This window comes from Dermacentor andersoni, chromosome 2, assembly GCF_023375885.2.
Source record: "Dermacentor andersoni chromosome 2, qqDerAnde1_hic_scaffold, whole genome shotgun sequence".
Lineage (NCBI taxonomy): Eukaryota > Metazoa > Arthropoda > Arachnida > Ixodida > Ixodidae > Dermacentor > Dermacentor andersoni.
In genome coordinates this window covers 82,821,728-82,835,788 of record NC_092815.1, presented here as the reverse complement: position 1 = coordinate 82,835,788, position 14,061 = coordinate 82,821,728, and the positions used below count along the sequence as shown (strand labels likewise).

At 45.9% G+C, this 14,061-nt stretch overlaps 1 protein-coding gene across 1 annotated transcript in view; it reads left to right on the top strand.

Moving 5' to 3' along the window:
* The window catches only part of LOC126541755 (hemicentin-2-like), a 317,951-nt gene that overhangs the window by 201,109 nt on the left and 102,781 nt on the right, over window positions 1-14,061 (top strand). Inside the window, exon 5 of the mRNA XM_050188683.3 lies at window positions 9,820-9,923. Within this exon, the coding sequence (XP_050044640.1) occupies window positions 9,820-9,923 (104 nt within the window). The remainder of the gene's footprint in view (window positions 1-9,819; window positions 9,924-14,061) is intronic.

Below are 14,061 nucleotides of genomic sequence, written 5' to 3'. Positions count from 1 at the left end.
GCATAAACGAACGCAGCAAATAACACTCAGCGAAGTAACTTCTAGTGGAGGTACTCGAGAACGAAACAAAAAAATCAACCCAAGAAAAGAAACGAATTCGACGAATACATTAGCTTTCATATCTTCTGTAGGCTTCGAAGCTGTTGCATATATACTTGCGGTTTTTCAAGGATGGCGCTGTCGGCTACGTTTTTATCTTCGTTTTGGATTCGCCGGCCCGTTCCCCCATCGCGTACACCCCCGCCACCTCCAGGCCGCCTTTCCGGCCATCTTAAGCACATTTTCGCTTCGGGTTAATTCCCTCCGCCATCTTTTCGACCCCCGCCTCCGAGAGTGTTTTCCCTCCGCAAACTCAACGACACCGAGGCCTGTCTGCATTTGAGATTCGTGCTGCCGCGGTCGTTAAACTAGCGCCGCAAGCGGTTCTAAAGGAGGGGAAGAAATGGGACCGCTGGGCCCTTGTGTGCCCCTTTACAAGTTTCTCCCTTCGCCTCCTTGTGCTGCGGCAAAACTATTCTCCCAGGAGGGCCAGAAAGAGAGGGGAGATATCTGGCTTCCCCGGCGGTCCTTACACTTTCTGCTTCTTCCGCGTGGGCCTTCCTACTCGTGGGCCAACCTTTCCTCCGCGGCCGCTAATGTATCGCTAGGCCTGAACTAACGCAGAAGCACGTCGTCCATCTTTCGGTGTGGGCGCGGTAGGCGCTTTGGAGCGGCGAATACGAGGAGGCGGCTAAACTGTGCGGCGCACAGCCGCTTCCACCGCTTTTGGGATCGCGCACGCAAAAAAAGAGAAAAAAAGAACAAAGAAAGCAGCAGACGAAGTTGCGTGACTTCCGAAACAATGACGAAAGATCTAACGAAAGAAAAAAAATAAGACGGGAGATGAAGAGTGGCGCTGAGCGAAATGACGCTTAATAAATAAAATGACGAAAAAAGGAGAGCGTAATGAGAACGTGGCAATGAGGGAAGAAGGGGAGCCCACTGGAGGAAACAGAGGAAGAGACGACGTCTTAATGGATTTGGATCTCGCCGAGGAAGGCCCACTGTTTTTGTGTCCTGTTTTGCCGTTTCTCTAGGTCCGTTCTTAATTCTCTGAGCTCTTCAGAGGGATATCGCTTAAATTGCGTGTGTGTGTGTGTGTGCTCATGCGCTCCTTCTTCCTGCTCAAGGCTGCTTCTCGTCTTGGCCTTTGTCTATGCAACCACGCGTCCACTTGCTCGAGTCACTATTGTTTTCCTTTCTTGCTGCTGCTTGTCCCTTCGTTTTCATGAGCAGTAACGACCTGTTTCGGTTCGCCAGAATGCATAAGTCTTTTGGCCCTCGCGAGCAGTCCTGCCCGCATCCCCTTCAGCGGCCAGCTCACGCCCACCGCTGTTCTGCCCTCGTTGTTCTCGAGTTGTTGTGTACGCAGATGGGCGCTCACTTGGCCAAGGTTTGCGCCGCTTCCTCGCGTACAAGAGACGTTAACGCATTCTCGCGAGATCTTATGGAGGTAGGAGGAAGTGCTCCTCGTCATGCTTTGCCAAGTACCTCCGCGCTTCACTTATGCTTCTTATCTAAGACTAAGCATATCGCCACTGGCAAAATTAATTACGCACCCTTGCGTGCATGCAAGCAGTGGTCCACCGAGCTTTCGCATGCGATGGTAAACGAATTAACTCGGACGAGCACGGAGTTTCCTTTTTTTTTTTTTACTTATTCGCGGTTGTTTAAAGAGAATAACCGGATACGGAAGAATAACGTGAAAGCGAGGGAACTGAAGATGCTCAAAAGGAAGGCTCAGTTATTATATTAATTAGGGTAGGGGGCGTGTCTGCAGGTTGTCTGTTCTAATCTACGTGCGAGTATGTTTCTGAACTCTAGTTTTTTTTTTTACTCAGAGTAGCAGGCGTCGCCTGAAGGTGCTAACATAATCTTTAAATTCACGTAAACAAGTGTAATACCAAGATAGCAACCCTCGGTCGTGGATCTTTTTCCTCTGCATCTCGTATCAACTGGCGAACGTAGTGTATCAGAAAACCACTTTAAGCTTCACTCACATTCTGTATCTCACGTCATTTCTCTCCTTGCATAACACAGCCACAAAACTGGCTACAAGATAAATATTTTCGACAAACAAACAACAAAAATGCACTACCACTAACTAACTAACTAACTAACTAACTAACTAACTAACTAACTAACTAACTAACTAACTAACTAACTAACTAACTAACTAGCCAACTAACTAACTAACTAACTAACAAACTAACAAACTAACTAACTAACTCACTAACTAATTAACTAATTAACTAACTAACTAACTAACTAACTAACTCGTACACCTGCATCGTACAGACTCATCCACCTACCATTCTGCTGTGGCCGTAGCGACATCTATGCGTTAGAAATAAACGTGTCATTCATTCTTTTACGCCGCAACCAATCAAGCAGCACTGCTACATTAAATCCCAGTGTATGTGTCAAAGCTCACTTCACTTCAGCTACACGTACCGAGCATGCGGGTAGGGAACAGAACGCCACCGATATTTTATGCCATGCTCCCTCGCTTGTAGTTTATTTATACATTCTGTGTTGCTCGTCCAGTGTTGCAGCAATGTGCTCCCGAGAATATTCGTCCTGTAAGCGTTTTTGTTGCACGTGCCGACCGTGCATTGTGGAGCGAACAAACCGGATAGGAAGGCTAAGCACTTCCATTTTAACGTACCCGCATGTTCTGTCGTAGCCTCTATTGCGAGTTCCACTCGGTTGTCAGAGGAAGTTTGATGCTATGACGCGCTCACATGTAATCACAGAGTGCGTTAAGCTTCATGCATTAAATAACTACTCCAAATGGGCATCATAGATGACTTGCAAATTACGACATATTAAAGAAGGATTTTCCGACGGACAGGCAGAATCTGCAAAATATTTTCACTCGCCGTCTGCGTAATCTATCATAGTGTCTGTTGTCGTTAGTATTAGCCTTGACCGCTCTGTCGGCACGAGAAATGGTAGAAACAAAAGAAAGACAGTCTACTCGACGAGAAAGTGACTTCCAATCAGATGTGAATGAGTGAAAACATAGAACCGCTCAGAACGGAACTAAAAGAAAGTTACGCACGAGAAAAGCGTTCGGCCACATCCTGTCTATAGCTTTCCGGCTTTCTGCCCTCGCCATCGACCGCTCCATAATCAGTCACGATATCTTCACGCGAGGAGGCAGAAAGCGCGTCAGACAGGATGAGAGGCAGATGCGGTGCGTCGATCGAAAGAGTGCGAAAAGCCGGTGCTTTTGCTTTACTCTTTCTAATCCGGACACCATTCGCGGGAAGCCTCTATGCGCGCCCCGTGAGGCTGGCTGGCTTGCTGCGCGATGCAGGCCTCTCCCTCTAGGTGCCGTCGGGCAGGCCGCGCTGATACGAAAAACTTTTCTCGCGAACAGGCCGGCTCGCGCTGGAGATTGTGGCACAGAAAGGAAAACAAGAAAAAAACAAAATAGCGCGCTTTCCCAGCGGTAGCCGGCTGCGCTAGCGCACACCTTTTCGGTGCTACTGCTGGCGATGATGGAAAACCCGGCGCAAGCTGCGAAGGTGCGTGCGTGCGCGTCTGTGTGGTTTTGTTTGTGTGTCTGCGTGCGCGGTGCAGGAAACGGGAGATGAGCGAGGACCTTCCTCTCTCTGTTTGGGGGAGGGGAGGGGGGAATAAGGAAGTAAAGTGTGCGGGACAGATTGGGGAAGATGGTCCGTGCTACAGCGCGGACCTAGCTGCAGCTCTACAGGAGCCGGGCCAAGAAACCAAGTTCTCCAAACAAAGTCGTCAGTGGCCCGAAAACGAGCTTGTGATGACGCTATACCATCCGAGGAAATCACGAGGGCCTTCCTTCACCCCGCCTCGCCCCCCGCGATTGGGGCGCACGCACGCGCCATCTCGTATAATTCTTGTTTCTCGTCGGGGTCCTGGTAACTTTCTTTCCCCGCGTTGCCCGCCTCTCCCTTGTTTCGTGTAGCACGCACCAGGGATGCTCAACGAGTGTGCTCTTCTGGTGCTACACCTTCCTTCTGTATTTATGAGCTTTCTTTTCTCAATCTCTCTCTCTCTCGTAGATGTCTATGATTTAGACCTTTTTTCATCCCATGCCTTTCATTTTTTATTTTCTTTCTTTCCTTCCTTGCTTCTTTCTTTCTTTCCTTCTTTCTTTCTTCTTTTTGCCACGGGATCGAATAAACTTTTCCTTCCGTTGGCGAAGAGAGAAGGTCAGCGCGTAAAATAATCCCAACGACAAATCCAGAGAGGTCATTAGGCGGTGATCTCTCGCTCACTTGGGCTTCTCATGGGGCGCCTTCCATTTATCAGGCACGCGGAAGAGAGAGCCTGTCCGGAACACTCTTGCAGCGCACCTCTTGCGCTGTCGGCAGCCGTCACCGATTCGCAGCTAACAGTGCGAACGTATGTGTCGTGCTGTCGGACTACGTTCCAGGAACACAGGTGGAGATAGAGCCAGCACGGGAAAGAGAAAGAAGGAGGGAAAAATTTACTAAGTGGGGTTACTCCCTCGCCTGACGGCCATTCTTCTAAGGCGAAAAAAAGAAAAAAGAAAATTAGAGTGACTGTCTCCAATCGATACTGTTTTCTAGAGATCAGTCTGGAGTAGCGTTGATTATGAAGTGTGGGGCTCTCGTCACGCGATGAGCCATGCTTTCTAGCGGGGATGACGATTCCTGCGTTTTCTTAGAGCTTCAAAGCCGTGCTGTGTTCGTGCATGTGTGCGTGCGTGCGTGCTTGCAGTTGAGTCACGACCACATGGCTTTGCGAATTCACAGCTTCGAGCTATTTCCCTGCATACTAATTCTGCGGAGCGTATAGAAAAAGAAGCTGACATATAAAAAATGTGCAAAATAAAAATAACTCGCAGGTGCTCGAATTCTGCTTGCGTGCTTGCGTAAGTGCGCAATAATAATAATAATAATAATAATAATAATAATAATAATAATAATAATAATAATAATAAAAGGCCGCTCCATGGTGCTGCAAAAGCTATTATTGTTGTATGCATTGTTTTGCTACCGTTATGCGTTTAAATCACTTGCGCTGCAGTAGAAAAACGAGCTAATAAGACAAGGTGATAGTGCTCGCTCCTCGCTCTCAGTATCCCGCCGGCCGTACTACACTTAAGGGCAGTGTGCGCTTGCAAAGGCCTCAGCGCAGTCATTACTAGGAACTACAGCCACGAGTAGTTGCGGCGCCATCTGCACACTAGGCGGGCGGTCACATTCTCCGGAAAACAAGCAGCACGTGAGTATACACTGTACGCAAACACTTTCTCCGAAGTACTCGTGCCTCCTCTCGTGTGCGTTTTTTTCTTTCTGTGTTTGGGGAATTAGCTTTCGTTCTTTCTTTCATGTTATTTTTCTGCCTCTCTCCTCTTTGCTAGAGCAGGGCAGCTGACCTGGCTAAGCTTGGTTAACCTACCGGTCCGTCCCTTGCCAGTGCTCTGTCTCTTTCTGTTTGAACAACAAATTAACCGAAAGCGCTTTCTCAGCTGATCGCTGTGCGTGGTGGCTACGAAACACACATCGGCGACAGCTCTGTGGTACGAACGCACGAACAAAAAACAAGCAATCTTATTTTAAGTCAACTCCATTTGCTTTACTTAAGCGTCACCGCAGCTGAGTAACGACGCGATGCTTTTATTTATGCTGGCGTTTTCCCAACTCGAGCGGTGCAGTTCAAATGTTTGTTTCAATAGAAACGTCTCGCGGAAAACAATGCGGGAGATAAACGGACAGGAGCAGCTTGAAATCTCGGAGAACGAAACGTTTTGCTCGTCTTTCTTTGTCTTAGAGAAACAATTGCTTTGTGGTTCCGTCTGTCACATATAAAAGACACTTGGGCGTTTTTGCTCGAAACAACAGTCGTATAAATGCGTTCTACAGGTCAGAAATGTCGGCAAACCTCGCAGGAAGTGTGGCTTTCCTCTGTGTACTCTAGGTTCCTGAGGGAGTGTGCATTCTTCTTTCTCTTTTCCGCGCGAAGTGCTCTACGGGGAAGAATCGGAAACGCTGCTGAAGCTGCAGGAGTAGCTGGACATCTAAGGCCGTGGCTATCCGAGTGGTACATTTTGCAGAAGCAACGGCATTACAATGGAGGTGGCTTCGGTGATGGACATTGAGATTTGGTTGTACCAGGAGCTTTCAGTTAAGGCCTCATTGGAGGCCATGAGAGGCGCCTCGTTAGCGTTTCTATGTTTTCCGTTTGGGTCATGCTTTCAGCAGCGGCGTAATTCTTTCAGGATCACGGTAGTCTTGAACCGTTGCAGTGAAGAAGCCAATCACGTGATAGCCTTTGCGCCGTTTCTTTCTTTTTGTCATTGACATAGAAGGCAAACATTTGTTACCACAAGTGAACTTTTCCAGCTACTCCGCGTAACGAGAAAAATGTGAATATGCTGTAGGCTACATGAAAACTTACCAAAGTCGATGACTTGAAACTTCATCATATTACACATTAGTAAAGTCCGGGAAAATTAGGTTGGCTGAGCTCAAATATGTATAAATTTTTGCAGTCCGAAGAGTACATATGGAGCATCAAATCTACAGGTACGTTCTCCCAGTTTTTTTTTTTTTTCCTTCAATACTGGCTGGCTATGCCACTGGATCGCATGAGCGAAACAAACATCGAAGCAAGTTCTTCAGGGACATTTTTTTATGTTGTGTCTGTCATGACCTGCCATCTCTAATTTCGCGACACCACCTATTTCACGGCACCACATATTGGTGGCACTGGCTACTTTTGTTCGCATAACATGAATACATCACAATGGAAAAGAATCACAATGCAGAGCACGAGACAACACAAAGAGAAGAAAGAAGAAATGCACGCAGGGTTATTCAGAAGTCCTCGATGTCCGGTCAAATAAATATGCAAAATGCTATGTCACAGGAACACACATAAAGTTGCATAAGATAGAAATATGCAAGAAAACACATAACCACGTAAATGTCGGTCTACAACAAATGACATCGTTACGTGACACTCTAAGGAACATAGCGGTCACTCAACTGAAGACGACGATGCGATATGTGTGCTGGGCGTTTCTCCTCCCTGAGAAAAATGACATTGGAAATTACAGTGCGGCAGCTCGGCCTGCCATTGAACACTGCGGTACTGCTATCTTTCAGAGCCTCTGTGCTTGGGCACTCACACAGGAATGTATGCATCGCCTTAAAAAATTTCATTTTTGAATCAAACCGATTGCATTGTTGACCATATTATTCATATCATTCCTCCTTTACTGCCTCATTTATATTACACATATTTTTTTCTCTTGATTGAATGACAGTCTACTGAATCGTTTCGAACTTTCCTCGCTTCAATTTGTGCAACAACATTATAAATTTATAATTTTACCACCTGAACGCATATGTAAAGTCTGCCCGACTTTACATAGCAGTGGGTATAAGCCAAACTCATCAAGATCATCATCATCATCATCAAGATCATCATCATCATCATCGTCGTCGTCGTCGTCATCATCATCATCATCATCATCATTATTATTATCATCATCGTCATATCAGTATCAGCATCATCATCAGCCTGCGCTTGCTAATCCCAGATTTGTAAATATACTGCGTAAGTAGCTTTCGGCCTACATTATTTACGCTTGAAGCCAACGATATTTGACGACGGGTTTGCGCGTCTTTTGCGCAACAGATCTGTTCACGATTTCGCAAATCTTTCCGTTCGTATCAGTGCTCTTTGCGGCTGGCCGGCCGCTTTGGCTACATGAGCATTGGCTGAAACGTTCTCTTGTCAACAATTCTATCCTAAGAGAGTTTTGTGAACGCAGACCCGGGGCCCACATTCACAAGAACATTTTGTAAAACAATGAAGGGGGCTAGTTGGTGGACGTTCATGATTTATGTTGCGCGTAGTGTTACACTGACGATTTTAAGTGAGCGACAGGACATGGACGTACGTAGCGCAATTACGTCCAATTACGTCCACGTACGTGGACGTACGCTACGCAAGTCCACGTCCTGTCCTTCACTTAAGATCGTCAGTGTAACTCGAAGCGCAATATAATCATGATCATGCACAAGAACATCATTCCGCTTCAACTTTTCGTTGATGTTGACGTCACCATGGCATTGGACGTGTTGTTAGAGAAGGCGGCTGAAGATGCCACTTACGAATCAAATGATTCGTGAATTCGTTACTTGCTTGTCTCACCTCTGTTGGGTCACTGTAGTCATGCACATCCTCAACTTTCTTTCTGTGCATCATCATCCCATCATCAAATTTGTGTCTGCTTTAAGAGATAACCTTATCACATCTGACTCGAACGCCTTCAGTATACACAGAGCGCCTTGCTCCCTGTCATGTATGTCCAGGGGGGGCTTGCACGAACACTTATTAACGAAAATAATAACGAATTTAAGAGCGCGTTCTTGTGTGGACTAGGCGTTGTCTACGGAACATTTAAAAAAGCGTTCTTACATTCTTTATTATTTTCGTCATTAAATGTTCATGACAGCCGCCCCAGGGCGAGACCGGACAAAAGGAAACAGCACTTGTGGAACCTCGTATTTCCGGCTTTTAAACTTGGATAGGGCCTTTCCTTTCTTTAGCTAGCTGCTTTCAGAGTTGCTGCACATTACCTCGGTATACCACCCGGAGATGAAGTTGCAGTCGGCCTTCTCTTTTGCGATTGTCTGGAGCCGTGCTCGGTTACGCGTACCTTTACTAGACTCAGCTCTTGTCTTTCGCTTATTTTTTTGCTTGGCAATGTATTTTAATTGTCACGTGCTGCTCCACAAAAAAACAAAAAAAGAGCTTTTTAGAGTGCTACTGCCTCGAAAGCATCACCACTCGCTGCCTGCTCAATTACCTTAATTATACTATTGAGGTTTTGCGTGCCTAAGCAGCGATCAAATTATGACGTGCGACGTAGGGGTGTACTAATTTCGACCACGTGCGCTTAAATCTAGAACACGGGCGTCTTTTGCATTAAACGCGTAAAGGTTGGTTCCAGGCTTCCCTTGCTCGTCCACCTTTTTCTTCCTTGTATTCATTGCTCGTAGCAATATTGGTGTTCAACGACGAAAATACGCGTATAAACGCGCCAGCTATGTTGGAGGGGCTCAATTGTGTTGTCAGCAAAAGGCTTTTGCTACGTCGCACGCTAATCGCTTCTTGTCCTGCGTTGCGGGTATAGTCCAGCTACTAGAAATACTGTGGTTCTTCCTTGGCAGGAATTACTGAAGCGAGCTTGCAGTAAGTGACTCCGAGGAAGGGCTATGTTATCCTTGGCGTTTCATTGATCCTTAGGAATGAGACTAGACACTTTTTGAACTATATTCCTATATGCGTGCTTTCAATTTTCTGTTTTCTTTTTCAGCAAAAGCTTCATTTCCCCTTTCGCAGACCACGACTGCTTCACGTCTTCATTGCCAACAAAACCTTATATTTAAAAAACATTTCCTTAGCTCAGTTGACTGTAATTCGTCAGATACGAAAACATGGTGTGTGCACAAGCCCTCATTGATTCGCAGTACAAGAAAATGTCATCGCGGCATTCCTTTGCCAGCCGCCTTAGCCCTTATTCATGAAACATTTCGTTCGCTTGAGTGCTTCTAAGAAAGCGCTCAGACCTATTGTTATATCGAAGAATTGTTCTAAAAGGTGGCTTGCGACTGACAAACACTTCATACAAGAGCGAGAAGCTTTGCGAGTTGTGTTCTTGAGTGATTTTTTCATAGAATGACATAAAGAGCAACAGCCATGAAAGTCGAGAGCCTGGCGATGACAAGCGCGTTTCTTCTTTATCTTGCGCAGTACCACCTGTATCGGTCAAGATACTTGGTACGCATCGGACTTTTGAAGTCGACGTCTCTGCAGAGTTTCGCTGCGAAGTAGTGGGGTCGAGGCCTCCGCCAAAGGTAAGTGCCTTGTTGCGTGTACGCTTGAAAGAAAACTTTTTTTTGCTCCGAAGGCGCATGGCAGAAAAATATAAGTAACAATGCTGCTTTACAAAATTGAAAGACGCCCGAATGCGTTTCTTTCGAGTGATCCCACCCGACAACATAAACTGACGTGCTCAGACATCTTCTGCACGTTCTGTAGGGAAAACGATAGTTAGGCTTGTTAAAGTAGGTGTCATTCGGGCGTGAACGAATTCCAACTTTGAAGCGAGAAATAAGGGAAATAAGTAGGTGTAGAATAGCTGGGCGCGACCGTTATGGTAGCGTAAGTTCTGTACCCTGTGAAGGGCCCGAAAGTCTTCGCTTGTTTTTGTCGATCGAACGCCTCAGTGCTTGGAGAAAACGGGAAATGAAATAGAACAGCCAGATTAGTTAGTATTTGCATGCTTTCCACTCACGCAAACTTAGTCTTTTCAGACCAGCAATGTCATTGCGGTAGGCTCTAACGAGCTTGGAAACGTAAATACGAGTTTGTTTCTTTTGCCATTCGCGTTTCATTTATCTGCGGTATAGACCGCCTGCGGCCACGACACACTAAGGCAAGTTGCAAAACATTCCTCTGGAATTGAAGCTGAGAGAAAACATTTGTGCGTCAACACTTGCATGAAGCTTTACGATCAAAATAGACTTTGCGCCAAACTTAAACCAAACCAATCACGCCGTCGACTGCCTAGAAATTGCGTATATAATGTCACGGGTTTTCTGTAGTTTTGCTTACGTTTCGTTGCAACAGGACACACCAGAGAGCGAGGATGTAAAAAAGAGTAGTATGTTTATGGGATGCGATTTAAAGGGGCCGTTTGTTGCCCTCTGCTAACAAATATCGTATGAGTGAGTCGATATCAGGCGCAGCGAAATGTCAATTTTATCTCAACCAGATTTATTTTATTTATTATTACAAGAAACGAGGGTATTCATAGGAGGATGTCAGAAATTGCATGACAAATAGAGAAAATGAATACGCAACGAGAATCAAAATGTGGCGGAACAACACTCAATAAAGCATATTGAAAAAAAAAATGCGACATAATAAACAGTACGAAAAATAAAACAACACTGCGGTGAACGGAGTACAACTAGAAGAAAAAATACGCACCGCTTTCTTTTTGTAAAAGTTCATAAAAATTAATCGCATTCATTTCAGTTGCAGCAATTGCAGTAGGCAGCCGGCTAATCTGAATAATAGTTTTGGGTGCGAACAATTTGGCAAAAGTTGAAGTGCGGCACGTGATGCGTTTGATGTTGAAAGGATGGTCACGGCGTGGAAAGACGGCTTAATGGGAGTGAAATAAATTGTCATGAAGCAACGGATGACGCTAAATTTTGTGAAAACGAGTTAAGTGAGCAAGTTTGCGATGATGGGGAAGATTATCAAGACCCGCACGAACTTTTAACGCTGTGACGCTAGTGAAACGCGAGCAATATGAAAAAACGGTACAAGCAGCACAGTTGTGCGGGGATTCGATGTTATCTATGATGTGGGCTTGATCCGGATTCCATATGGCTGAAGCGTACTCAATTTTAGATCGGATTAAGGTAATATCAGCAAGTTAACGCACCTGCGCATAAGCATGTCGAAGGCTACGTTTTAAGAGGCCGAAAGAACGCTTAGAAGCTGCTAGAATCAAATCAATGTGATAGTCCCAGGCTATGTCGGTCTGAAGGTGAACTAAATATTAAAGCGAAGGTTTCTGTCGCACTGGTTTTTACGTGAGCACCGAACACACACTGCAGGAAAGCCAACTTATACATCGGCGTAGGACGCTACAGTTTACATTCGCAGTACCGCGCCAGCTTCGACTCGACGGCCGGTCAGTGCCTGATAACGGCGCGAAGCGGCGAGCTCAGCACGAGTAGCGCATGCGCACAAAGTTCACTGGAAGTGCAAGTTGCGTCTGCTAGGCATGACACCACACCTGTCGCGGTTAACTCAGCTTCCTTGCTTGTAGGAGACAGCAAGTGCGCGTGAACACGGGCTCTTCTTAGAATCTGGAAAAGAACAAAACATCAAAGCATCTTTTCTTAAAGAAAGATGGCCGAACGCCACGCTACCCAGACGAAATGTATATAAGTGCATTGCATTACGCGCGTCACGCAATGCATTCCTGACAGTAACCACGGATTGGCCGCGGGTACAGGGCAGAAGAGGAGGCTGCCGTACGCGAACGCAAGTACAGAGTCATCGGTGAAATTGCGAGTGTGTGCGTGTAATCTAAGGCTACGTGATCTAAAATAAAGGCTATGCAGCTTAGCCAAATGTGTCTTCGTTCAACTTCAACGTTTAAAAAATACAATCGTAAACAAGCTATTAAATCACATATGCATAGCATCGTTTCGCTCAGCGTTTCTTGGGGTCGTTGCGGGGCCGTTGGCTTTGGCTATGATCTAGTTTGTATTGAGGGAAAGCTTCACGTTCAACCTTCTTTCTTTAAGAAAAGGGCTTGGATTTTTTAAAGCGAAGCTTTCGTTGCCTCTTCCTTCGACTTTCCCACTGCTGCTGTGGGCTGCTGCTGTCCGCCGCGCCGCTAACGCCGGCCACGTCAGGACGTAGTTGAGACGCACGCCACTAACGGCGGCCGCGTCGGTACGGGGTCCAGACGTGGTCATGTCGCAAAAACATAAAAGGTGTGCGCTGTCGGTGTTTTGTTTCATGACATTCGTTTATGAGTTTATCGTAAGAAGCCAACAAACAAAGGCACCAAGGACAACACAGGGAAAATTACTTGTACTTACTAATTGAAAATAAAGAAATTATAACGAGCAATAAAAGCAGGGCTAAACGACAGGACGGGTGAAGAGACACAGACACTGTTTTTATTGCTCGTAATCATGAACCAGCCAGCCCAAATGCGCAGTCTTCTGCAGAAATTATAAATTAATGGAATTGAAAGTGGACGAAGAAACAGCTAGACGCAGGTGGGGAACGATCTCACGTCTTCGCAATACGTGTGCGATGCTCTAACCAATCGCGCTACCGCGACGCCGTTTCCCCATCCACTTTCCGAGGTAATATTATTGTGCGAAGACGTGGGATCCTTCCCCAGCTCCGGCAAGTTGTTTTTCGTACACTTTCATTGCCATTAGTTTACTATTTCTTTAAACCATTCGGCAAGTACGAGTAATTTCTCATATGTTGTCTTTGGTGTCTTTGCTTGTTGGCTTCTTATGATATGATTAATAAAAGTCGGGCCCCTCGGTTTATCTCAATAACAAGGCAGATAGGTCGGCCTCAGCCTGTGTGCTTTAATTCAAGCATATTCCCAGCGGGTAAAAATAGCTGGAAAGAAAAGTAAAAGAGAATGAAAATACCAGGATCAAAAGAGAGCAGAACAGAGAGGGTATGAAAAGAGAAGTGGTAATGCCTGCTGACGAACACACCAGGGGATATGCGTTTGAATAAAAGTTAAACAGAGTAATGAACCTAAACGTGGTTGTGCTGAATGCAATGCCGAGAATTTGGTACGCGACAGCTGCACTTATTATTAGAGTGGTTACAAAGCGCGAGAAAATCTCTCACGATTTCACAAATTGCGCCACACGTGAACACAAGGTAACGATGACGACCATGTCGACGGCGACAAAAATGGAGATTCAAGGAGCTTTCTAGCGGCTCGTATCAAACACTGTTGCATTTTTCTTATGTCAGGGCGCACAGAAAACGCGGCTGTCCATGGCCACGCGTCAAGGAAACGCACCGTAGCAATGGTTTTACGCAGACGAAGCGGCTCACAGCTGAGGTGATGGCGCGATTATCCAAGCGTTACGAACCTCAACGAGGCTCTGTGCAGAGGCGCATGCTCACATAGCCTCAGTAGTCTGTCAGGAATACACACGGAGGTATAGTGTATAGTTAAATTACACACTTCACGTACGCTGTTGCATTCGTTGCGCACGTACGTCGCGCACGCTTCATACTCATGAAGTAAACATACAATAAAGCTAAGGAAAGCATAGAAGCAATCATCTGTGTTGCAGTTTTAGTTAAAACACAGGAAAAAAAAAAAACGAAGGGAAATGGAAATTTAAGTCATAGACAAGACGGCTAGCCGCCGGTGAGAGCTGTCGAATTGTCGTCTTTTTAACTTTCATTTCCATT